Source organism: Leptidea sinapis, chromosome 21, assembly GCF_905404315.1.
Source record: "Leptidea sinapis chromosome 21, ilLepSina1.1, whole genome shotgun sequence".
NCBI lineage: Eukaryota > Metazoa > Arthropoda > Insecta > Lepidoptera > Pieridae > Leptidea > Leptidea sinapis.
Window position 1 is genome coordinate 7933834 of NC_066285.1, and position 23086 is coordinate 7956919.

General features: G+C 36.0%; 2 protein-coding genes across 6 annotated transcripts; both read right to left on the minus strand.

Moving 5' to 3' along the window:
• Positions 1–1239: 1239 nt before the first annotated feature.
• Positions 1240–8813, minus strand: LOC126970463 (testis-specific serine/threonine-protein kinase 6-like). Of its 4 annotated transcripts, XM_050816369.1 has the most exons (6): positions 7492–7625; positions 7331–7416; positions 6815–6919; positions 5967–6744; positions 5702–5900; positions 4825–4971 (listed from the first exon to the last, which is right to left on the minus strand). In XM_050816369.1, the coding sequence occupies exons 2-5, from the start codon at positions 7346–7348 to the stop codon at positions 5731–5733; spliced, it is 1071 nt and encodes a 356-aa protein (XP_050672326.1). In that variant the 5' UTR covers positions 7349–7416; positions 7492–7625; the 3' UTR covers positions 4825–4971; positions 5702–5730. The 4 variants fall into 4 exon arrangements, with proteins under 4 accessions (XP_050672325.1, XP_050672328.1, XP_050672326.1 ...); XM_050816368.1 differs by lacking the exons at positions 5702–5900; positions 5967–6744; positions 6815–6919; positions 7331–7416; positions 7492–7625 and adding exons at positions 1240–1425; positions 2637–2768; positions 3301–3460; positions 5347–5619 and having other exon boundaries at positions 4363–4971; XM_050816371.1 differs by lacking the exons at positions 5702–5900; positions 5967–6744; positions 6815–6919; positions 7331–7416; positions 7492–7625 and adding exons at positions 1240–1425; positions 2637–2768; positions 3301–3460; positions 5361–5616 and having other exon boundaries at positions 4363–4971.
• A 722-nt stretch (positions 8814–9535) lies between these two features.
• On the minus strand, positions 9536–19893 carry LOC126970448 (ER degradation-enhancing alpha-mannosidase-like protein 2). 2 transcript variants are annotated; one of them, XM_050816345.1, is made up of 8 exons: positions 19825–19893; positions 19181–19477; positions 17814–18057; positions 16097–16247; positions 15207–15386; positions 14250–14506; positions 13595–13839; positions 9536–10252 (listed from the first exon to the last, which is right to left on the minus strand). In XM_050816345.1, the coding sequence occupies exons 2-8, from the start codon at positions 19459–19461 to the stop codon at positions 9574–9576; spliced, it is 2037 nt and encodes a 678-aa protein (XP_050672302.1). In that variant the 5' UTR covers positions 19462–19477; positions 19825–19893; the 3' UTR covers positions 9536–9573. The 2 variants fall into 2 exon arrangements, with proteins under 2 accessions (XP_050672302.1, XP_050672301.1); XM_050816344.1 differs by lacking the exon at positions 19825–19893 and adding an exon at positions 19547–19818.
• Positions 19894–23086: the final 3193 nt, after the last annotated feature.

Below are 23086 nucleotides of genomic sequence, written 5' to 3' on the forward strand. Positions count from 1 at the left end.
TTACTTCGCCATGTTTACAGTTTGAAAGTTTGTGAGCAACTGAGGTCTGACAAAAATGATACCGTATAGATAATGCATGACATGTATACGACATCAACGCATTGGGTAATAACCTGTAATGTTGGTGTAAGTGTTTATAAATAAATAAATGACGCCTTTTTTGTGAGGGTGGGCTATCTGCTTGCGTCGCATCATCATCATATTCCACTGTTTCTTGCACATATTTTGTTTTCCTTAAAAAATCATAAATAAGTAACCAAAGGTTGAAATTCACTGATAAAATTACGATAAATACTTACCTTGGAATCTACTAACTGCCATAATTTAACTTTCAAAAGCACAAACACTGCTAAAAACAAAATATCTCTTCAGTAACTCGAGAAAGACTGATCAATAAACACGGTTGAAGCCGAAATAACGCTTTCTTTGATTTTACCTCTTAACAGTGCCGGTGAACACGCCTAGCGTGCTACGTAATTCCATCCTGCAGTGCCGCGAGCACTCCTAGCATGTTTGCGTTTTTTATAGGGCGGCATCGCTGGGAAGTATTAGAAAATCGTGGTGGCATTGAATGTGTTAAAACCACGAAATCATCACCATCAGCCGGAAGACGTCCACTGCTGGACAAACGCCACCCCCCAAAGATTTCCACTACAATTTGATCGATCCTGCGCTGCCCTCATCCAACGTATTCCGGCGATCTTGACTGTTCAATTCTATCTGTATAGTCGGTGCGGTGCATCTTGTGGAGGGATTACATGCACTGCGTCTTTCGTTACGTAGTCGCCATTCGAGGAGTTTACTGTCCCAACGGCCATCTGTCCATTGAACTATGTTTGTTACTTTGGTTCTCCTACGGATCTCCTCATTTCTGATTCGATCTCTCAGAGAAACTCCTCTCCATTGCCCATTTCGTTAGTCCAGCACTTACGGGTCATCCTTTTATGTCCTTTCTTACTCATGTTTATCACAACATACTCGCTACGTTTACAACCTTATTGAATCCTTATAAAATTGGTTAAACTCGTAGTCATTCCTTAGGGGCCATAATAATTTATTGGAAAATCTACTCTACCGTTACGAGACTGTAAACATTTTTCTAACTAATTATGTAAAACTCTTGTAGTAGTATATATGTAATATTATGCCCAGTACCTTTAGTGAACCCTTGTCTTCCATAGACTTAATAACTGCTAGTAAAAATAAGTATTGAACTTGTTAATAATTATAACAAACGTCTGTTCATACAATATGTAATGAAATAAATAATTTTTACAATAACTTAGCTTCATAAACGAAATGTAAATGTTAATAAATACTGATTTGACACTGTTTGGTTTATATTTCTTGTTTATTCCTTTTCGTCGAATAAATGCTGTGATTTCCCGAAGTTGGAGTCGGTATTTTTCAATATTTTTAGTCCTTCTGTAAAAGAAAAACAAATTATCTAATATGTTTCTCAGGCCTCTTGTTAACGAGTTTATTATATTATGTCGTGGTAAAAACCATCGGACGAGGCAACAGGCATATTCGGCTCAGTTGCGTTTTTTATGATAATAAGCCGTTTATTTCCTAGATTAATTAATGAAATATAAAAATAATTTGCAAATGCTTGCGTTAAATCATCTGGCACCGTCGACATACTCATAAAGACTGAAATTCTACTGACTAAAATTATGACATGCGCACACGCGTCGAGGCGTATTAACTGTGAAATACCGTGTGGAGAGAAGACGCCTAAGGCCCTTTTCATACGTCTCGGTTGCCGGGTCACCGGCGCCGACTGTCCGGTAACACATTTAGCTTTCACACGACCCGATTTTGTATCCAGTTTGTAGCGTTCTTACCGTCGACGCTAGTACAGTCGCGTAGTAACCATGTATTTATAATTTTATTTTCAATCTTCCTTAAAAATGAAGTCAAGAAATTATTGGGTTCATTCGATTAACTTGAAAAGAGAGCACTGTGGAGTTCTACACCTTATTTCCAGACCTACTAAATGATGAAAACAGGTTTTTCACGTCCTTTAGGATGTCAATATCCCCTTTTAATCAATTACATCACAGTTTGAATAACCATTTATAGCGTCATACGTCTAGATACATCTCCATTTTGCAATTTTCGCATTAATTATGAGAACACAAGGTTGTTAGACAAAACGATGTGATTGTACCAGGGCGACTGACCGCCGGTGCGTATGGAAGCTCGTTACATGTTCACCATGTTGTACCACTGTGTCCGGCCACCGGCTAACGGATACCGAGGCCACCGGGCGCATAGTGGTAGATCCGGCGACCGCTTTCCCGGTAATTTATTCAGGTACGTGTGAAAGCTATCGTACTTGGCCCTACACTTCGCCGTCGGATACCCGGCAACCGGGACGTATGAAAAGGCACTAAGGGTTCCGTATTGTATAAGACATGTTATTTGGTAATACTATAATAAAAAGTCTTACGTTGCGTGGCGGCCATATTGTTTTTGTATTATTTACTATAAGCGACAGTAGTATACACATTTCAAGTCAAACTATACTCAGTACACAAGTCAAACTCAACAAGAGGAAAGGAAGCGACCATCCTCAGTTTCTTAGTGGCTTTTCATACTAGCCATGTAATAAAGAAAGTCACTCCGTTCACCTTTTCCCCTTCCCTTGCGACGCAACTCGGCAAGTCTCTCCACTTCACTTTCTTCTTCGAAGTATCCCATTTCCTTTTTTTGTGACTCTTCAGTCGCCTGTTTCAACAAAGATTCCTCCAGGAATGTTAACTCTATAATCACATATTCACACAGGTTTAAATATCTCTACATTGTCTGTGGTTTATTGATTTGTATAGTCTACTTTTATGACTGACTTTCACAGGTTCAACTATTTTGTTTTTGTCTGGTGGCATGTATCAACAACGGCTTGGCGGTTCTTGATGGAAAATTGTAAATAGTAAGTATTACCGTCTGTAATTTAATGCATTTAACGAATGAGTGAATAATACCTACGATCCGCAAGGCACCGAACCGGTTCTCCGGCTCTTGAGTAGTTCAAGAATCGAATCAACCGGAAACGCACGGCACACTGTCAGATTTATTATGATACATTTAAAGTGCATTATATTCTACTTATGTTCATCTATGGAACAGTAAAAACATGTAGTTCCTAATGTTCCAGAATCAAGGCTACGCGAACGGAACCCGAGAGGTCGCGGGTTCGATTTCTGCATCGTTCATAAATTTTGTTTGTATAATTTATCTTAGAAGTAAGGGACATCATTTTAAAAATAACAATTTGTTAATAATTGTAATATCTACTAATCAGTCTCGGGTCCATAGTAATCCAGGGCGCGGTGAACAGGTTGGCAGCCAGCGGGCGAGCTTTGGGCTCTGGATCCATTAGACTGGTCACTTGTTGCTTACACTCCGAAGATAGCTGGTTCACAACGCCCGTGCGAAAGCGCCACTTACGCGTCACCTACAAATAACTGTATCCGTATTGAATGCTCTCAAATTAAGCAAACACAACGATTGTCTATGTGGCAAATTAGTTTTGTACCTGCCCCAAAGATCAATATGACGATCGGCCCTGCGCTGCCCTCATCCAACCTATTCCGGCGATTTTGACCAGTACGTCGGTCCATCCTGTGGGAGGGCCTACCAACACTCCGTCTTCCGGTACGTGGTCGCCCACTGCCAGTTCAGTTTCGCAACCACATTTCTTTTACATATTTTTCTTTTTTTATATAGTTTCTGAATAAACTTAATATTTGTTTTTATTAATTATACTCGAAAAAGTATTTTTAATAGCCGTGTTTTCAGCCATATTTTAAAAACTCCTCAAATTTTCTCCTAACACCTTCAGGCTCTAAGTTTTTTCGATATTATTGGCAATGCGTGGCGCCGCTGCTGTGTTTGTTTGCGATTGACTAGGGCGGGAAGACCTACGTCTTCGCAGTGTTTAAGTTGTCAGTCGGATTATTGTCATCGTCTAGTGATGAGCAGGGTTCACAAAAGTGGAACCTCGTCTACGCCGGCGAAGGCCGTGAGATGTAGTGTCATGAGTCCACATTAACGGTGATGACGCCTCCTAGGGAGAAGGCTGGGTGAGGATGTAATTAGTCCATCGCTTGCCGAACCAGAACATTGAGATATCCAATTTCCATGGAATACTTTGAATACAAGATAAAATAAACTTTCATCAGCTATCGAGGTCAAATGACTGGGTAACCAACCTTTAAAAAAGCGCGTAGGAACTAATATTACTTACAAGCTTGCTATAGTTTTAATTGTTCTGATGTTGCGTAAGAGTATGCCCTCTCTACTTTACTTACTAATAAAATCAATGAACTGGAGTAGTACCTACCCATTCTCACTCACCTGTTTCTCATATAACTTTTTGACAGAAGTTTCATTGAAAGGTAGAGCCTTGTTGAGCATAGTGTACATTATAATCCCTATCGACCACATGTCTGCTAGCTTGGGCAGGTAAGGGACACCCTTTAGGACTTCGGGCGCCGCATACGAAAGAGAGCCGCAGTATGTTTCGCTCAGCAGATCGCGGTCTCGTTGTCTGACGTTCCGAGCAAAACCAAAGTCTGTTATTTTTACGTTATAGTTTGCAGTAATTAAGATATTTTCACATTTCAAGTCTCTATGCGCTATGTTTAAAGTGTGAATGTAGTTTATTCCCGAAAGTATCTGACGCATCCAAAGCCTGCATTGGCTCTCTGGTATGGCGCCGTTCTGTGTTAGAAAATCCAACAAGTCGCCGTTCTCTGCGAAACGGAGGAAGATAAAGTATTTAGCGCGGCGCTGGAATATGTTCGAAACATGAACTATGTGGGGATGGTTGACGCGTATCAACACGTCCAACTCTCGTGGCAAGAATTTCGTCAAGTAGTCCCGCGGGGCTTGTGCCGTATCTATCACTTTGCAGGCCATCACTGTATGACGTGAATCATCGACCATATGCGTTGCCTTAAATACCTGCAAATTAACACTTAGCTAATTATTATTTTTAATTCAATAGTTAACCACAGCCAATCGTGATATCTAGTCTTGGAGTCAGGGGCGTGCATTGGTTTTCTAGCTAAGTAGGCACTGTAGATCTAACCAGTCGAAGTTGAGCTTTGTAATAAGCATAGATTGCTTACCTTAGGTATTTAGTATCTAGCATAAGGAGAAAAATTTATGAGTGGGTGTTCAATTTGGTAATAAAATAACGGAACCAAATTAAACTAAATTAACTTTAACACAATTGCTATATTTATTTAAATTCATAACGAGGTAGGCAGTGCCTAATTGCCTATATCATTTGCACGCCCCTGCTTGGAGTAGGTACTACTATCAAACAGCGTTTACTTTAGCATACGAGCCTTCACCGATAATCTTTTCCAATATGAAACCTTTTTCTTTCAGTATTGCAATATCAGATTGAGTGATGGACAGTTCTAATTTATCGTTAGCTGGACACATTTATGCGGTTCAATTTAGGATGCATTATTCCATTTTCGCCTTGTTGGTTTTGGAGGTTCAATTGGTGTTCGTTTTTCTACATTTTTATTTATAACTGTTTTATTAAATTGAATTATGCCATTTATCTTAAATTATATAAAAATACAGATAGTAACTGTCACTGTGACATTATAAATGACTTGGGTGTTACAGCAGACATAGAGACATTCAAGGAGGTTACGTAAAATAAGATTTAATTCACCTTTTTTAATGTATTCGATTGTAGGTACATCACGATGACGTAGACCCTGATAAATCATACGTAGATCTTACAATAGATTTGTCTGGATGGCACGTCTCTTTTTCTGCTTTAATTTCTTCTATCACGTCTTTCTTTTGCAAGAGCATAACTTTTTCTTCTCGCGCTTTTTTGTACGCTTGTGTTTCCTGGGGAGTCCATTCTGAAAGCGATGACGCGACACTTAGTATCTGCTTTCGCTATATATTTATATGTTAACTTTACATACCCAAAAGCCTCCCGTCCATTGCGATCCATTCACTGTTGATTATTTCATCAATTTTAATCCTGTTTCTGTAATTTGGGTCCAACATCGAACGCAATAGCCTCTTGCAGTTCTCAGAGATGGAGTCGATGTAGCGGCTCCTAAATCGCCAGTTTTTATTCACTTGCGATTGGTACAATTGCTTAATATGTTTCTCTTCGAAGGGCATTGCCCTATTTAGCATTACGTAAACAACGATGCCTAGAGACCAAATATCGGTTGGTTTAGGATAGTACGGAGATCCTTGTAGAATCTCAGGCGCAGTGTACGACAACGACCCGCAAAATGTTTCGCTGGAAATATCTCTGCAGTCAAGATCTACACACATGCGAGAAAAACCAAAGTCAGACAGTTTGGCGTTCTGATTGGCCGTCAGCAAAACGTTCTCGCACTTGATATCACGATGCGCGATCTCCATTTCGTGCATGTATTGAATAGCAAGCGCCAACTGTCTCGTCCATATCCTGGCTTGATCTTCGGGTACCGCGCCCTTTTGTAAAATATGCTCTAACAAATCTCCGTTCTCCATGTAACGCATGAATATGAAATATTTATATCTTCGTTGAAATATGCTGTGTGTATGAACTAGGTGGGGATGATTCAACTTAATTAACATTTCGATTTCTCTCGGGAGAAACTTTTTTACAAAATCCTTTGGAGCCGTGTTAGTATCGATTACTTTACAAGCTAATATCGTAACCCTGTTCTTTTTATTGGCGTTCTTGTATTCGGCTAGATAAACCTATGAAAAAGTAAGTTCGGAGAATTAAATCAGAAAAACATATCTATGGTTTAAACATTATATTATGTACCTTTGCGTAAGATCCCTCATTTATTTTCTTTATTATTTTATATCCACGAGACGACAAGGTTAGCTGTTCCGATCCAGATAAGTTAATAAAATCTTTGATGCGGCCCTGAATTTAATGAAATACTTTTTAAATATAGATCATTATTAAATAATTAAATAACATAGGCTGTGTTACGAAATTCAACAGACGTTATGTGATAAAGGTTACTATAACAATGATATCTTTCATAGTGATACAGATTCGAGGCATCCCCTCAGGCTATTTATGTTATAAATTTAAGTGTAACGAAATTTCATACAAAAAAAGAAGCCCGCTGAGTTTCTTGCGCCCGTTCTTCTTAGGTCTGGGCATACATTTTCCGAATGGGTGGCAGTTCTTGACGTTCAGTAGTGATTTCAAACCTAGTTTTGAATAAAACTATTTGAATTTGGAAGAGTGAGGTCCCTTCAGACCCAATCCCGCGAAAATTTCATTGCTATATAAGTTATCCGAATAAAAAGTTATATTCATAATTACCTGGGGTCTTGCCTCCATTTAACTTAACTTTACTTCGCTTTATTTTTATTCGTTAGATTAGCGAGAGACTTTATCATTTCGCTAACCTGTTGACAAAATTATCATTGCATTGTTAAGTGTTTCATGTAAAATATTCATCATATCTATTTAGTAGCATTTACCCTATTTGTTGATCCCTTATGTTCTCTTTGTAAAATATCACCGTGTCGCTTTGGCGGGTTTCTATGAGAGTCGGACAACCTACGACGTTCGTCTTGTGCCTTCTGTAAAGCCGATGCTTCAACCGCGTTCAACGCTTAAAGTTTGAATTAAGAAGATATTTATAAAATTGTAGCGTCACTTCGGAATTTCGAAAAAATAAACAATTGAATTTATATTTACTTGTAAGCCGACTGTCCATAGCGATCCAATCGGAGCCAATGACTTGTGCGGCTGTGTGTCGCAAGCCAGGGTCGGGCTCCAGTAAATGCTTCACCACAGCTTTCGATTCCAATGATAGCACATTAGCCACACGCGATCTGAATCTATATTTTTTTCCCATCTGTTGCTCATAAAGTTTTCGCATCCGCGTATCGTCGAAAGGCATGGATTTATTGAGCATTACAAAGAGAACGACGCCGAGAGACCACAAGTCTGTTGGCTTGGGCAGGTACGGTTTTCCGCGCAGTATTTCCGGAGCTGCATACGACATGGATCCGCAATATGTCTCGCTGAGTATGGGATTATCCTCCTCATCGATACAAGATCTCGAGAATCCAAAGTCAGAAAGTTTGACGTTAAAATTAGCCGTCAATAAAACATTTTCACATTTAATATCACGATGAGCAATTTCTAGCTCGTGGAGATACTGCAGACCGAGAGCCAGCTGACGAAACCAGACTCTTGATTGGTTCTCGGAAACACAGCCGTTCTTCAACACGTAACCAAGAAGATCGCCGTTTTCGGTGTACCGCATAAATATATAATACTTTGTTTTGCGCTGAAATATACTGTGCACGTGGATCAGATGTGGATGATTGAGTCTTATCAGTACGTCTATCTCTCGGGGTAGAAACTTTACTACGAAATCTTTCGGTGCTTTCGATGTTTCGATAATTTTACAGGCAAGAGTTAATTTAGCTGTATCGTCTTTGGTTGAGTATTCAGTTAAATAAACCTGCGATAAAGTATGTTAATAATATAAAGGCCAACGTTAAAAAGTAGAGTAATATGAACAATACCTTAGCGTAAGCACCTTCTCCAACAAACTTGACTAGTTTATAACCTTTTCCAGATAATGTATTTTCTTCAGATGTAGTTGTTTTCAAATCGGTCATGATAAAACGGACATGTGTTTAGTATAAATACATGCCTAGCCGCAGTCGCCCATAGATCAATGGAAGGGCGCATCGAGGGAGATGAAAAGGACATTTTTATGTTTTAGATATTAGATATACAATTCTACATTGCTGTAATTTTGATAAACAATCCCTAATGTTCTGTCATCGTTATGGCACAGGCTGCCTACGTAGTTGTCAAACTAATTGCTTTCTGCTTTCGGTCTATGGATTCGTTGAAATAAAGATTTATTGCTTAAATCTATTTTTGTGGACATTGGCCACGGTAATCCAAAAATAACAATAGTTGAAACTAGAATTAGATTAATTAATAAGATTGTATAAAATACGCAATTCTTTTTTATTTTTTACTGCATATTATATCTATTGTTTTGGAATAGTTTTTTTTTAAGTCGGTTGGTTTATTTTTTAATTTTCTACTGTCGATATTCTTGGACTATTTCTATCCTCTATCGCTTATTATATGAAGCGGCGCTTATTATATTTAGCTTATATCTATATCAAACAGTTGCTACCATAAGCTAGACTCCACCAGTCATGGTGATCAACCAGTCCAAGACATTGTTGATCGGCTTACGATTATTAAGATTCACGTTCTCGGGCAAATGTTATGCATGAATGTGGACCACATCTCAATACTTACAGAGCAATATCAAAAATACCTCAAATGTTATAAATACCTAATTTAAGAAGATATGCTAATATAACACCTGATCTTCCCCCAGAAGAATAATTGCTTCATTTCGTAATTTTTTACCAAAGTACCTCAAATAAGAACAAAAAAAAAAATGGGGTCTTTTGTTGATCGCATCGCAGTTAGTTACTGCGAACGAATTTATACTAAAAATATGAAAATAAAATTAGAAAGGAAAATAAATTAACTCTTTATTGGACTACACACATTTCTTACACTTCTAATTGTTTTTTATTAAGAAATTCACCAGCTAGGGATATTCTTTGCAGAAACGAAGGTGCAGGAGTCAACAATAATTGATATTTATCAATATCGGGATGGGCTGGATACCTTTTCTCACTACGTATTCTTTCTAACATACGTTGAGGTTCACATTTTGTTTTATCCTTCCATTCAAAATTTATCAAATCCAGGATAGCTTTGGGTAATATCTTCATGGCTTCTTTAGCTTTAGTCGTGCTCGGTGTTACTAGCCTATCATCGACTTGTTTAAGTTCAGGAACTATAATATCATCAACTTCAACGCTCTGTTTCTTATCTTCAATCTCTACCTTTTCAGGCTTGGACACTTCACTGGACGTTTGATCTGTATTATTGTAGAAACTTTTTATATGGTCCTTCAAGACGTCACTTAAATGTGAGACATTTTTACTTTTCTCTCTTTCAGTTCCATCTATATTAACGTAGCCCGTCCTTGTTTCTGTTTTTATAAACAGATCATCACTTTTTTGATCACTTGAGACTTTTTTCTTGGTATCTTCGAGATCTTCAGTCTTATTTGTTTTAGTCGTAGCATTACTTTTAGTTGTAGAGTCCATCATTGTCATAAAATTTATATTATCTTCTTCTTCTAGTATTTGATAAATTCTGTGTACTTCGGTTATATTTATTCTAAAAGTAAAAAAGCGGATTAATTTACTACTATGTAAGCAATACATTGTACCTTATCTGGATATAAGTTCTGTTAAAATAAAAATAAAATACAAATGTGCGCTGGGACACATAGTAGAAGTGAAACTTCAACGGACAAAGTTTAAAAACAAATATTTCATAGATTCCCGTCCATATATAAGACAATATTTCCAAGAAGTATATTTTAAAAAATATTTCCAAAAAAAAAATTCCATAAAATGTTTAAAAAATATTTAAGAAAATATACTTTAAAGAATAATTTATAAAAATAGTATTCCCAAAAAGAAACATTCAATAAAATGTTGTTTATACATATTAAAAAAAAACCACGAACATAAGAAACACTGTATAATGCTTTCTATCTCATTTTCTCTCACGTTAAATTTTATGGATTTATATGTCTGTCTTTTTTTGCTGTCGCTTTTTCGTATCATCGACTTTCAAATTACAACGATGATAATTAAGTTTTCACTTCAATATGGATTAATATTGATCACGGAATTCATATCTTAATAAAAAAATTAAAAAATTATGTCAGTAGAGAAAATAAATGAAAGAATATTGCAAATTTTTTCAATATCGATAGAAGTATTGGGAAAAAGCGCACGTGCAGCAAAAGAGTGGAACGAACTTAATCCACAATTCCAGGTATATTATGATACCTTCAAAAGCCGGCAAGTCTTGTGATTTCTCTGATGCTGCTAGAATGCAGACCAGCTTTGTTTCTCTATTCCATAATATATTTAGATACACATATAAAAGGATGGAGCGGAGACCAGAAGGCTACCATCAAATTTAAATAAGCGATGCGATTCCGATGCAGTTCAGTTTAGGCACCTAAACTGAATCGCTAAAATTCGTACCATGAAGTGCCTTTTACTGAATAGCGTTTGGATCGCTTAAGAAGAATGAATGAAATGAATTTGTCTGTGGTCAGCGGTGTGTGAAAGAGATGACGCTCTACAGTCGTTGCATAAGTTTTATCTCTCTTACTCGAACCATATGCGTTGCGTTTCGAAACTTAAAATGACATGATTTTAGCTGTTTTTTGCGTAGAAAATACATTTTAAAATTGCGCCTCGTCTTAAGTATTTTCATATTTTGTTTTACAAAAAAGTCCAATCAAGTATTCTCATCACATCTTTCATCAATAAAATGTTCCTTTTCTGTATGTTTTCACTATTAATTGCTATTAACAACACGATTCACTTTCCTCTAAGAAAACTTTTTTCGAATCGCTCACTTTAGCACATAAACTATACAGTTTAGGTTGAAATATTATCTCATAGTACGAATGAATGAACGAACTAAATCAGTTTGAGATTCAATTGACATCATTTTTGCCATTCAATTGACATCATTGCGATTTAATCAGTTGATATGACGTCAACCTAAATTAGATAGATCTTATCACGTCGTGGTACGAAATAGCAAAGCAGTTCATTTTAGGTTGTTAATTGAATCGCAATAAGAGTTCATGGTAGGCCCCCAGAACACTGAAAAAGGCCGACAGAAACCGAATAGACTAGCTAACTAGCCTTTGAAATGTGGCGCTAGAGAAAAAAGCTACAGATTCTATGGGCCGCTTTTCACACCAACGTGTCTATTCTGAGAGAGCTTAATGTCAAAACTAGACTTTCCACTGGGTGCGCCAAAGTTCACCTAAAATTTCAACTCCGATAATTGGAAAACCGAAAATGTTCTTCCTAACATTTTTCATCCTTACAATCACAATTCCTAATTAATTGTCTCTAATGTTAATAATTCCGAAGCATTCAACTTCATAATGTCAGTACCAATATACATCTATCATACTTTTATTTGTTTTCCTATATTTTCTCAACATAACCATCGTTTATACTATTATTCAAAGTCATATTTTTTTTGTTTAGATTTCTTTTTATTCATAACTAGCTGACCCGACAGACGTTGTTCTGTATATAATAAATAAAATAATGCTTTTATATGAATTTGTCAATAATATATCATAACATCAAAAATTACTTCGTAAAATATGCACCCTGCTGTCGTAATGAAATTGTTTCACAGCAGAACTGTCAAACCGTGCGTCAATAAATTCTCTCATAGAAATTATGTATGGAAGAAAAAACAAATTTGTTGTTTTTATTTAATTTAGCAGGATTTTCCTATTTACTCAATTTTCCTTTTAAACCTTCTCTGGACTTCCACAAATAATTCAAGACCATAATTTGCCAAATCGGTCCAGCCGTTCTCGAGTTTTAGCGAGACTAACGAACAGCAATTAATTTTTATATATATATAGATAATCAATATTATATACATTAATTTTGCGTAACTTTGTTTTCACATAACATGTAGGTATAACATATAAGAATAATAGTACCATGGTACAAGTAGTTAAATACATGTTTTCAGATATACATTTACATTAAATAAGTTTAATATTAGCGGCTATAGCTTTCAAATAATCACTTTTACTGGTGTATTTTGCTATACAATTCAATGTATTTTTAATTCTATCATTTTTGTAGTTGTATTTTCTTTTCGCCCCAGTATTTATAGTTATATTTCAGAAAACGGAATCTAGATGAGATTAAAGATTATAGGTATACCAAGCTAAAATAATAATCACTAATATTATAAATATAATCTTCTACCCACATATATTTTTTATTACACTTGGTAAATGTTTCTTTCTGAGTATGAGTGAAAATATTATGGTAAGTTTAGGTATAAAAGCGTTATGATAAAAAACAGTAGGAGTTTAAATATATTTACATTAATAATGTTATTAATTACAATTTTCGGAAACATCAGTGTTATGAGCATAGCCGGTAGCACTACAAATAGTATGAATGAAAACTTTAGGATGAAAATTTTTAGGAAGAATGATCATTCGGATTACAAATAGTTAGGAAGAACAATTTCGGGTAAAGAACTTTAGGTGAGCCAATATGGACCCCTTTCCACTACATGCCTCCGTAGGGTGGTATTGCTCGTAAAGAGGGTCGCAATCTTGAACAGCTAATGGTGACGGGCAAGGTAGATGGGAAACGTCCCAGAGGCCGCAGTCCCACGAGATGGTCGGACCAAATACGATCTTCTCTAAACATCAACTTCCACAATGCCCTTCATGAAGCTAAGGATCGCAGCAGATGTAGGGAAATCGTACGGGAGAAACTGATGCAGCGGGGGAGTCACGACCCTCAGTAATAAGGAAAACGACGCGAGGAGGAGGATAAAAGGACGGTGACCTGGTAATTTGTCGATGTTGATTTTAAAATAAATAACACAAATTAAATAATATAAGAGATAATTTGACATTTATATAATACATACCCCTGGCGTGCTTGGTGGCAGCAGTACAGTAACGTAGGGTCGATGGGATGGGCTTCCGTATTGAATATGTAGCCGCCCATGTCCACGAGACACTCTCCGTTGGGGGTGTTAATGACCGTGCCGTGCACGCCCGGGTTATGGATGAAGTTGTCGGGGTCGAACAGCAAGTACAGATACTTGGTGGTCTCCGCGAGGAAGAACGACTCCATTCGGTCCTCTTTACGATGGTCGCGAACGTCTTTTATCTAAAATAAAAAGATTCTGACGCGTGGTGCAAGATATAACCAAAATCGGTTTCAATTTTCTCTTCACACGCACTGCGAAAAATCCCCATAACGATCAAGTAGTAAATTAATGTTTGTGAATATCGTATGAATGTTTTTTTACTGCCTCCAGACAGCAAGAAAGAATTATTAGGTGAGAACTAGCAATGCGCGCTAGGCTAGATTATCTCTCAAATCAAAGTCAATTTTTTTTATTCATTTACTAATGTTAAAGATGATTTTAGCATTTAAAAATTCACAGCTAATTAACATTTATTTTTTACATATACGAGACAAAATTCACAATCAAAATTGGATGTTCTTTGATAACCGCACTGTGGAGGAACGCCGCAGAGATGAGTGATGTTTTGAAGTTAGGCGACCATACTCACAGTAGCGTAACCGCAGGGTGTCTTAGCGCTGTGCTGTATGCTCCTCAGTATGTCCTCGCCCATCTGCAGCAGGATGGGGTCCCTGGTGTCTCTGTACAGGTACATGATGGACTCGATGAGCTCTGGCCGCAGGGGATAGCTCTCCCTGGCCGACGAAGCCTCCCCGGTCCCAAGGTTGTACACCTCCGGCGTGAATCCGTACTGCTTCCAAACGCTGTGATAGTTGTGAATAATCCGCATTGCTGTGTCACTTTCTCCTAAAAAAATATATAATTCGACATAGCGTTAGTAATGCTCTTAGTTTTTTATTTAAAAAAAACCCACAGAGTTTCGTGCGCCCTTTCTACACAGGGCTCTTCAATAAGTGATTTTGAATCCTATTTTGAAATATTTGAATTTGAAATTCGAATTGAAATTTTTTATCACGAAACGCAGAGGAATAAAATACTGCGTTTAAAACTCCAATAAAGAACCACTTAACGCTTCGCTCGCTTAAATGTTATTATTTGTGGCGTTGTCATGGGTCGGGCCATTTCCTTCCCTAAAGCTCGTGTACTCTCTACTCGTTGTTTATTTTAAAATAAATACTTATTGGCAGCTGTTTTAATAATAGGTATATATATTATGTCAACTCTTTTTTTTATAAGTTGATAAACACCATTTTACTAACTTACTCGTGTAAGTCATGACGGAGTATTTTTGCTGCACCGCTTCACATAAGATTGCATTAAAAATAATTTGTATAAAGGTTAGGCTGTAAGTAAAATAGTGACAATGAATTTCTTACAACTTCTTCTCACTAAAGCTCAACATCTTCCGAAGTGGATCTCAATGATAATATGTATAACTTTTGACATTCAGAATTTAAAATTTTACTTAATTGAATAAAACTGTTTTGATTTGGTGTAATTTTGTAAAATTTTTTATTTATTTTAAAAGTAGTATATGATAACTTACCAATTAAACTGAGCACTCCGGGCCAGTAAGACTCTAGAGATTGGAAGACAGGAAGAGTGACGTGCCCTCGCAACATGGTGGCCCACACGTACCAGTCATCCTTCTTCAGGTAAGTGTCAATCACACTCCGGGCCTCTTTGAACATTGACATCAGCTCGGGCCTTTCCAACAAAATTGATCCTGAAATATACTAAAAACTCATAATAGTAATATTTATACAATCTAAGATCATTTATACATCTAGCTAGACTGTGACAGCGTCGAAAAAATTGAGGTTCACAGTATACCTCAATTCTGAGCAATGCACGCACACTAACATACAAATTGCGAGTGTAAGACGTAGCTTGTCACGCACACTAAACTAATAAACGTGGTCTATTTTGCTGGTTGTCTACCAGAAAGAGGCTCTATCTAAGACGCATAAATTTTCCAAGTTTTAATACTTAAATTTATTAAAATTTAATCGAAGATATTATAATTTAAATCGTAGGATAGATTCAATCACAGAATAAAGAATAATTGTAACAGAAAATTCACTGGGTTACACCTTTTCAAAGAAATAGCTACTTTAAATGTACAGGAATAGGATTAATTTTAAATTGTTCTAAGTTCGTTACATACACGTGGACATTTGTCCACCGCAGTAACGTTAAAGTTTATACAGCAGGTTCAAACATTAATTTGTTTTGCCTACAGCTCGGTTAAGTCGAGTTAGTTTAGTTTTTTAAGATTCTTGATCAACCCAAGAATTCTGAGTAGCACATAACATATTAAAGCTTACAGATTACTGCTTCACGGCAGAAACAGGAGCCGTTGTGGTACCCATAAGATAGCCAGCATCCTGTTGAAAGGAGCCTCCCAGAAATAAGTAATATTTTAAATAAACAAACCTTTGACCAAATACTCAAAGTATGAGTCAACTCCTCCACCAATGCCTGAATCTTGTGCTGTCCAGTGCCCCGTCATTACATCTATGTGGTTACCAACTAACCCTATCGGAGACTTATGATGATATAGTGCTTTTAAAGCATTGTATGCCACCTGCAATAGCAAATCAGGAATTGGGTAAATAATAACATTAAATAATAGAATACAGTTGTTACACATTCTTCACTATGTTTTCTGTTTGTGTGTCTGTCAAGACTCTTTTTCTTAGGAGGTTAACCTTTAGCAGTGGTCTATGTGTACCAATGTAGTAACGCAATCGAATCTCCGCTACTAAGTACATATGGACCAACGACTAAATCTACACTACCTCATTCGATTTCTCGCCTTATTTTGTTATTAGGAATTGCTATTTTCTTTCTATTTAATAAAAGTACGTTGAGTTCTGTACAAATTAGAACAAAGATAATGGGATGTTGGCATACAAAAGTTAACAGAAAAAAACGCCGGGACTTCAATTTTTATCGGCCTTATGTTGTTTTTCGAAGTTTTACCCAATATTTGATATGTTGCTATTTTTATAGTACATCAAGACTTATTTCCAAGACGTTATGACATGACAATTCAACTTGAAATAACATCCATTCAAATTTAATAGGACTTTGAAGTGTCCATTCCTTTATCTGTTTTTTATTGTTTATTTCTTTTGGAATATGTTTTCGTTATTTAAAAAAATATTGTAAAATATACTTCAGTTGTTATTTAGTCCCAATACAGTCCCATTTTTTATCATACACAAGCGATCTCATGCTTCAAAGTCAATCAAAGGATACTTCTTAGTCTTTCTGAATGAATATCTCAAATTATTACTATGAAAGCACGTATATTTTAATTTTGTTATAGAAATAACATAGTATAAAGTTGATTATAAAACCATAAAAACTAATAAATAAAAATAAATTTATTCTAAAATAAGGGTATTTCCACTGTGTCATGTGTAAAATAAAACACAATATGAATAGTTTATGCATAGTCTTATAGCTTGTTTCAATAGCTTTCAGATTCATATATATATATAAGCATTCTTTTGCTACACATAAAATAATACGCTTGGATACAATCGCGCGAAATTACGGGCGCCAAAATCGCTCGAAAATCAATGCAACAGAATATTAGAGGGATTGATTTTTGAAGGTATAAGAAGGAATCAAGAATTTTTCTCTTATATGATGGGATGTGGTATTACCGGCCAAGATGAGTATATACTCAATGCTTGAAGTTCCCTATGTCATATTCATTCTGTTCATTGGAAGGTGTGGTGATGGTAAATCACAGGAAGAAGAAACATTCCATGTTGAGTTAGGGTGTGTAAAGTGATTGTTGCTTAGTGCCCTTGCTGCCATAACAGGCTAGTATTGGTATTAACAGGCATCTTTTTAATATAGGTGTCACAGACAGCCCCCTTTGCAGAGGATGCCTGGGGGCAGAAGAAACAGTCACTCATGTTCTGCTAGAGTGCAGAGAGGTAGCAAACTACAGGGAGAAGCACCTGGGATCACCAGACGCCTTTTGGGAAGTCTTCGGAAATGTTAAGAAGTTGGGTGACTTCTTAGAGGAGCTTGGCTGGTTGGAGTAGCCTCTACCACCCTTGCACGCAAAATAGGAGCATATGACGTAGACTAGTATTCGACTCGGTTACTTTTTACTTGATGATTAACCTACCTCTTCATATAGTGGGTCTCCAGTCAACCGACTTAATGTGCCAAATTCAATGATGAATGTACCAACACCAGCAGTACATGTGATGCTAGTTTCTCCTGGAGGTACTCCTGATCTTAAATTTATTGTACCATATGGCATTCCCGTTGTTGTGTCAAAAGCGGCAATTAGTCTTTGAGCTACATCCTCAGCTAGCCTTAAGAGAGGACCATTGCATGGCCAGCCCGGCTCTAATTCCATGCCAGATCTTAAAACAATTAGAAATGTTTCAGTAATATTACTATACTAATTAATTCTAACAGTTACATATAGATGTATATGTAAGTTATTTATATATATGTTACGCATATTAACCAGGACATTAACGGGGCACTGCAGATTAAACAAACACCTCTCAATCTTAGGTCTCAGAGATTGCAGAGCGTGTAGATTCTGTAATAGTGCAGATGAAACCCCGCTATACATTCTCTCTGAATGTGGTCCATTAATGCGTAAACATAGCATCCTTTGGGAAGTCCAATTCTTCAACCATTTGAGATATGTCAGCTTACTGCAAAAGACATAATAAGATTCATGAAAAGAATCAATGTTAGCAGTGAGCTATAGTTAACAGTAGCTATCACAATAGATCACATTGGTCACAGTGTAACAGGGCTGAACCGAACTGGATCAAAGCCACTTTACAAACCATATGTAAGTTATAGACTAACTGATAGGTACGCAACAATTTCTAGAGTCCCAACTTACAGCGCTTACCATCAAGTGTCTTTATTGTTCCCTAAATAATGTAAGACTAGCTTATGTTTATGATTTAGGTGCTCTTCAAATGCAAACATGAATATATACAGCAGAAAATAGTAGAAATTAAAATGCAGAACCAACTAATATTTTTTTGACCAAAGCTAAGATTAAGAAGAATATTTAATTTAGGTTCACATATTTGAAAGCTTAACAGCTTCCAGGTAACAACAATTTATTTTGTATGATGTTTTTTTTTTATGGAATAGGAGGACAAACTAGTGTACGGGTCACCTGGTGTTAAGTGATCACCGCCGCCCACACTCTTTTGCAACATCAGAGGAATCACAAGAGTGTTGCTGGCCTTTAAGGAAGGTGTACGCTCTTTTTTGTAGGTACCCATATTGTATCGTCCCAGAAACACCACACAAGGAAGCTCATTCCATAGCTTTGTAGTATGTGGAAGAAAGCTCCTTGAAAACCGCACTGTGGAGGACCACCACACATCCAGATGGTGGGGATGATATCCTAACTTGTGGCGTGTCGTGCGAAGGTGGAATTCGGTGGCAGGAATCAGGTTAAACAGTTATGATGATTATTAAATATTTTAATTGAGATGTAAAATATCTTACTTGTATGATAGAAGATGTGCACTTAAAAGACCACCAATTATCCGAATGTTAGTTTCAAATACAGACACATTAATATCTGTATCAAAGTTTTGCTTTTGCAGTACCACATCTACCACTCTGTTGAACTCTGTATAGTTTCCCATAATAATCAGCATATCCAGTGCATCTATCAGTGTGAGGGAGTAACTCCCCCATGTATCCATACCATCACAACTTAATGGTCTCAACTCATCATACGGATAAGCATACTTTAGGTAACTGTCATATGCATGCTGAAACATTTCTCGTACTTCTTCCCTGAAATTGCCATACTTTTTCATATGTGAATAGATTAAATTTCAATTATTAAGAAATGTATAATTTTACCTCAACTTTAAAATATCTTCTTTTTTATAGTCTCTAAGACAACTACATGTTTCCAAATGAAGAACAAATACAAGAAAACCTAGAGCTATTTTTTTCGAAAACATTATAGTCAGTTAATACTAATAGACTTATATTTTATTTTGTTAAAAAAATTGGCCTAGGCTCCTATAATCAATTTTCTATGTTATATTTGGATTGACTTTATTTGGGATGCATAGAAATATTTTTAATTTTATTTTTATAGATACTTTGAAATACATGTATTTTTTTATTATTACCGTAATATCACAATGTTGAATGTTGTGTTGTAATGTTGTTATCAAAATAAATCATGTTGACACTTGACATTTGACAACGTAACTAAAGTGAAAGAGGATATAAATACTACATACAAGTAGCTAGCATGGTGACAATACAACCAGAGAGAGACAGCTGAGAATTTGACATAATTAGAGATGGTACAACTATCAAACGCGGCGCAATTTTATATTGATAGAATAAAGTGAAGATATGCATACAAATAAAACGCTCAGTGTTCAATAATATAAATATATTCTAATTCACAATCGGTCATCAGACAACAAATCTGGTACATGGTATTTATAAACATTTGCGGTGGCGCGGCCAGTGCCGTACATCCCGCTAGTAAGTAGGTGGTTCCTTTTAAGGACGCGTTCTCAAAACAGAGAGGTATCGAATCGCACCACTACACTGACACCGCTCAAACACATACACGTACTTAAAGTTAATAGCGGGAATCAGATGAATTTGATACTTTAGCAAGTTTGAATTTTGTTTTTTTTTTTTAATACATATGTATTTTTGATAATTGGTTGGTGTATTCGTTTAGTAATTAAATATTGAAACTTTAGATGGCAGTTCCGTCGCATAACGTCGTGTACAGTAAACGCAGTTTTTTTTAAATGAAAAATTATGATTTCAGCAATATCCACCCTCGTGGAATTGCAGCCTATCTTATATTTAGCTGATAGTTTATTTTTTTTTATTATGTATTTGTTGTAATTCTGTTGTGTGTACCTATTAAATAAATAAATAAATATGGGTATCGTATCCAAGGTTATCGAGGGTGCAGAGAACGGTTTTGGGATCATTTTTGAAATCCAAGATGGCCGCCGCGCAAAATTATGATTTCAACAAAATGGGTATCGGATCCGAGGTTATCGAGGGTGCAGAGAACGATTTTGGGATCATTTTTAAAATCCAAGATGTCCGCCGTGAAAAATTATGATTTCAGCAATATGTGTATCGTATCCGAGGTTATCGAGGACGCAGATAACGATTTTGGGATCACTTTTGAAATACAAGATGGCCGCCGCGCAAAATTATGATCTCAACAATATGGATATCGTATTCGAGGTTCTCGAGGGTGCAGAGAACGAATTTGGGATCATTTTTGAAGTGAAACTTCTTTGCCCGCATGAGAGTAAAATTTTTACGGATGAAACGGAATAAAGTGTCACGAAAATGAAGGACGTTTTTATCCAAGAAGAGGGGAGGGAGATTGAGTCTGATTGAGATAGAGTGAGAAAATGCGAATGTAGTATGAAGCAGACGTTACCGCTATGAAGTAAAACAAATTCACTACTAGCATTGTATCATGTAGGTTTAGCGCGCGGCCGTGAGTAAGTAGAACATCTTCCCTACTAGCTTTGTATTGTACAGGTTTCATGAGTAATAATAATTAGTAAAACATCTAATAATTTCTAATATTGAGAAAAATAAATTGGTTTAGAGAACAGATTAGGATAATTATTAATATAAACGAGATTTAAAAATTATTTAAAAACCATGAAAATGACACCCATGAAGAGAAGTTGGTAAACTTCATAGGCGCCATCTTGGATTTGGATTTTGACCCGATATTCGTTATTGTTGACCCCGAAAACCATGAAAATGACACCCATGAAGAGAAGTTGGTAAATTTCATAGGCACCATCTTGGATTTCGATTTTAACCCGATGTCGATTTAATATAGACCTTATATTTAGCGATGAACTTAAAAATCACTAATTCTACAAAAAAATAAGAAACATAATTTTTAGAAAATCTGACTGCTTACAAAATATGTAAAGTATCAAAGACAGTATTGTATAGCTTATACAAAATATTCATGTTCGTACAGCGATCTTTTCGAGTACGAGCTGCTGCTTACAACTGACACAGTGTCTACCCACGACGGCGACCGAGCGCGGACTGACGTTGTTTCGATAGATCTTTCTGAGCAATGCGTACGGAGTGACAAAATAAAATAACCCTTAATACCACACTTTAAAGCTCATGCTTTTCAGAAAAATATACGAATTTTAGACGATTCATTTATATTTTTTTCTGAGATTATTTATAACATATTCATTAATTTATTTCCGGTGTTTTTGAAAATATTATATCTGCATTCCTTACGTAATTTTTAAGAGACAAAATTATATAAGTAGTAGCAGAAAACTGATCCTGAATGAAGCCCCATTTCGTCAATTTTGTGTGAAGAGTTAACGGATAATCGTTTTAGGACATAAAATATCAAAATATCAAAGCAAAAATTTCCCGCTAATTGGAGATAAAGAAGTAATCTATTTATGGCAATTTTTAGTTTTGTTAGAATTAGTTTCATTTCATCACAAACTCTACCGAAAATTATCTTATTTTTGTCGGATTCGTAAACGCGTCCTTAAGAGGTTGAACCCTGATGGGTCCAATAACTCTACCATTAACGGGTTCGGGTTTATTAATAGACATGATATCTACATTTTCCTTTAGATCATTCAATTTCTGCTATTGATGACACGTGAAGATACTGATGCACCTCGTCATTCTTTGTAAACCATGGTGCGTTGACTATAGCACTCAGTATATTATTTTCTACACGCTGCAAACACAGTATGATATAAAAATAATATATAAATGTAAGTTAGAATTAAAGCATAATTCTTATTCTAATTCAGACCTATTATTGAAAATTAATAAATTACCTTTTCGACAAGTTATAACAAGTAGATACTCGTTTATTTTTTTATAAAGATGTGCTTAGTTTTCTGTACATTATAGATCTTGAGCTAATATATAATTGAAAATCCTAATTAGTTAACGTGGCCCTGAATGTGTAAACGATTGTTAAATTGCACGAAACAAGTGTTATAAGCATTGTTATTAAAAAATAATTGCTTTTTGATTAATCTAACTTTCTATAGTGCTAACAATGGTTTCTATTATTCAAAAATGGGTCCCTTACTACTCCAGACTATAGCTTCGATTGTCCTTCAACTTGCTTAGTTAATGTAGGTAATTTTTATTAATAACAGACATCATATTGAGTTTTCCTAATTTGAAAACTATTCAACATAAGGGATACAATGATAATACTCATCTCACAAAAAACGTGCAAGACCGACGAACATCTCTAACGGAAATACAGCAAGATCGAAAAGGTAAGCTAATCAGTATAAAAAATTAAGGCCTAGCATAACATCTACACTCATACTGATAATAATATACATGATTTTTCTGTTTCACATTTTGGCAGCA

Coding starts and splice junctions, on each gene's coding strand:
- LOC126970463 (XM_050816368.1), bottom strand. CDS start 5,460: ATGTGTCCAGCTAACGATAAATTAGAACTGTCCATCACTCAATCTGAT. Junction 4,972..5,346: donor GTGAAGGCTCGTATGCTAAA/GTAAACGCTGTT, acceptor GTTAATTTGCAG/GTATTTAAGGCAACGCATAT. Junction 2,769..3,300: donor TATGGACCCGAGACTGATTA/GTAGATATTACA, acceptor ATGTGATTATAG/AGTTAACATTCCTGGAGGAA.
- LOC126970448 (XM_050816344.1), bottom strand. CDS start 19,650: ATGTTTTCGAAAAAAATAGCTCTAGGTTTTCTTGTATTTGTTCTTCAT. Junction 19,478..19,546: donor GAAGATATTTTAAAGTTGAG/GTAAAATTATAC, acceptor TGGCAATTTCAG/GGAAGAAGTACGAGAAATGT. Junction 10,253..13,594: donor TGCCACCAAGCACGCCAGGG/GTATGTATTATA, acceptor TTTTACTTTTAG/AATAAATATAACCGAAGTAC.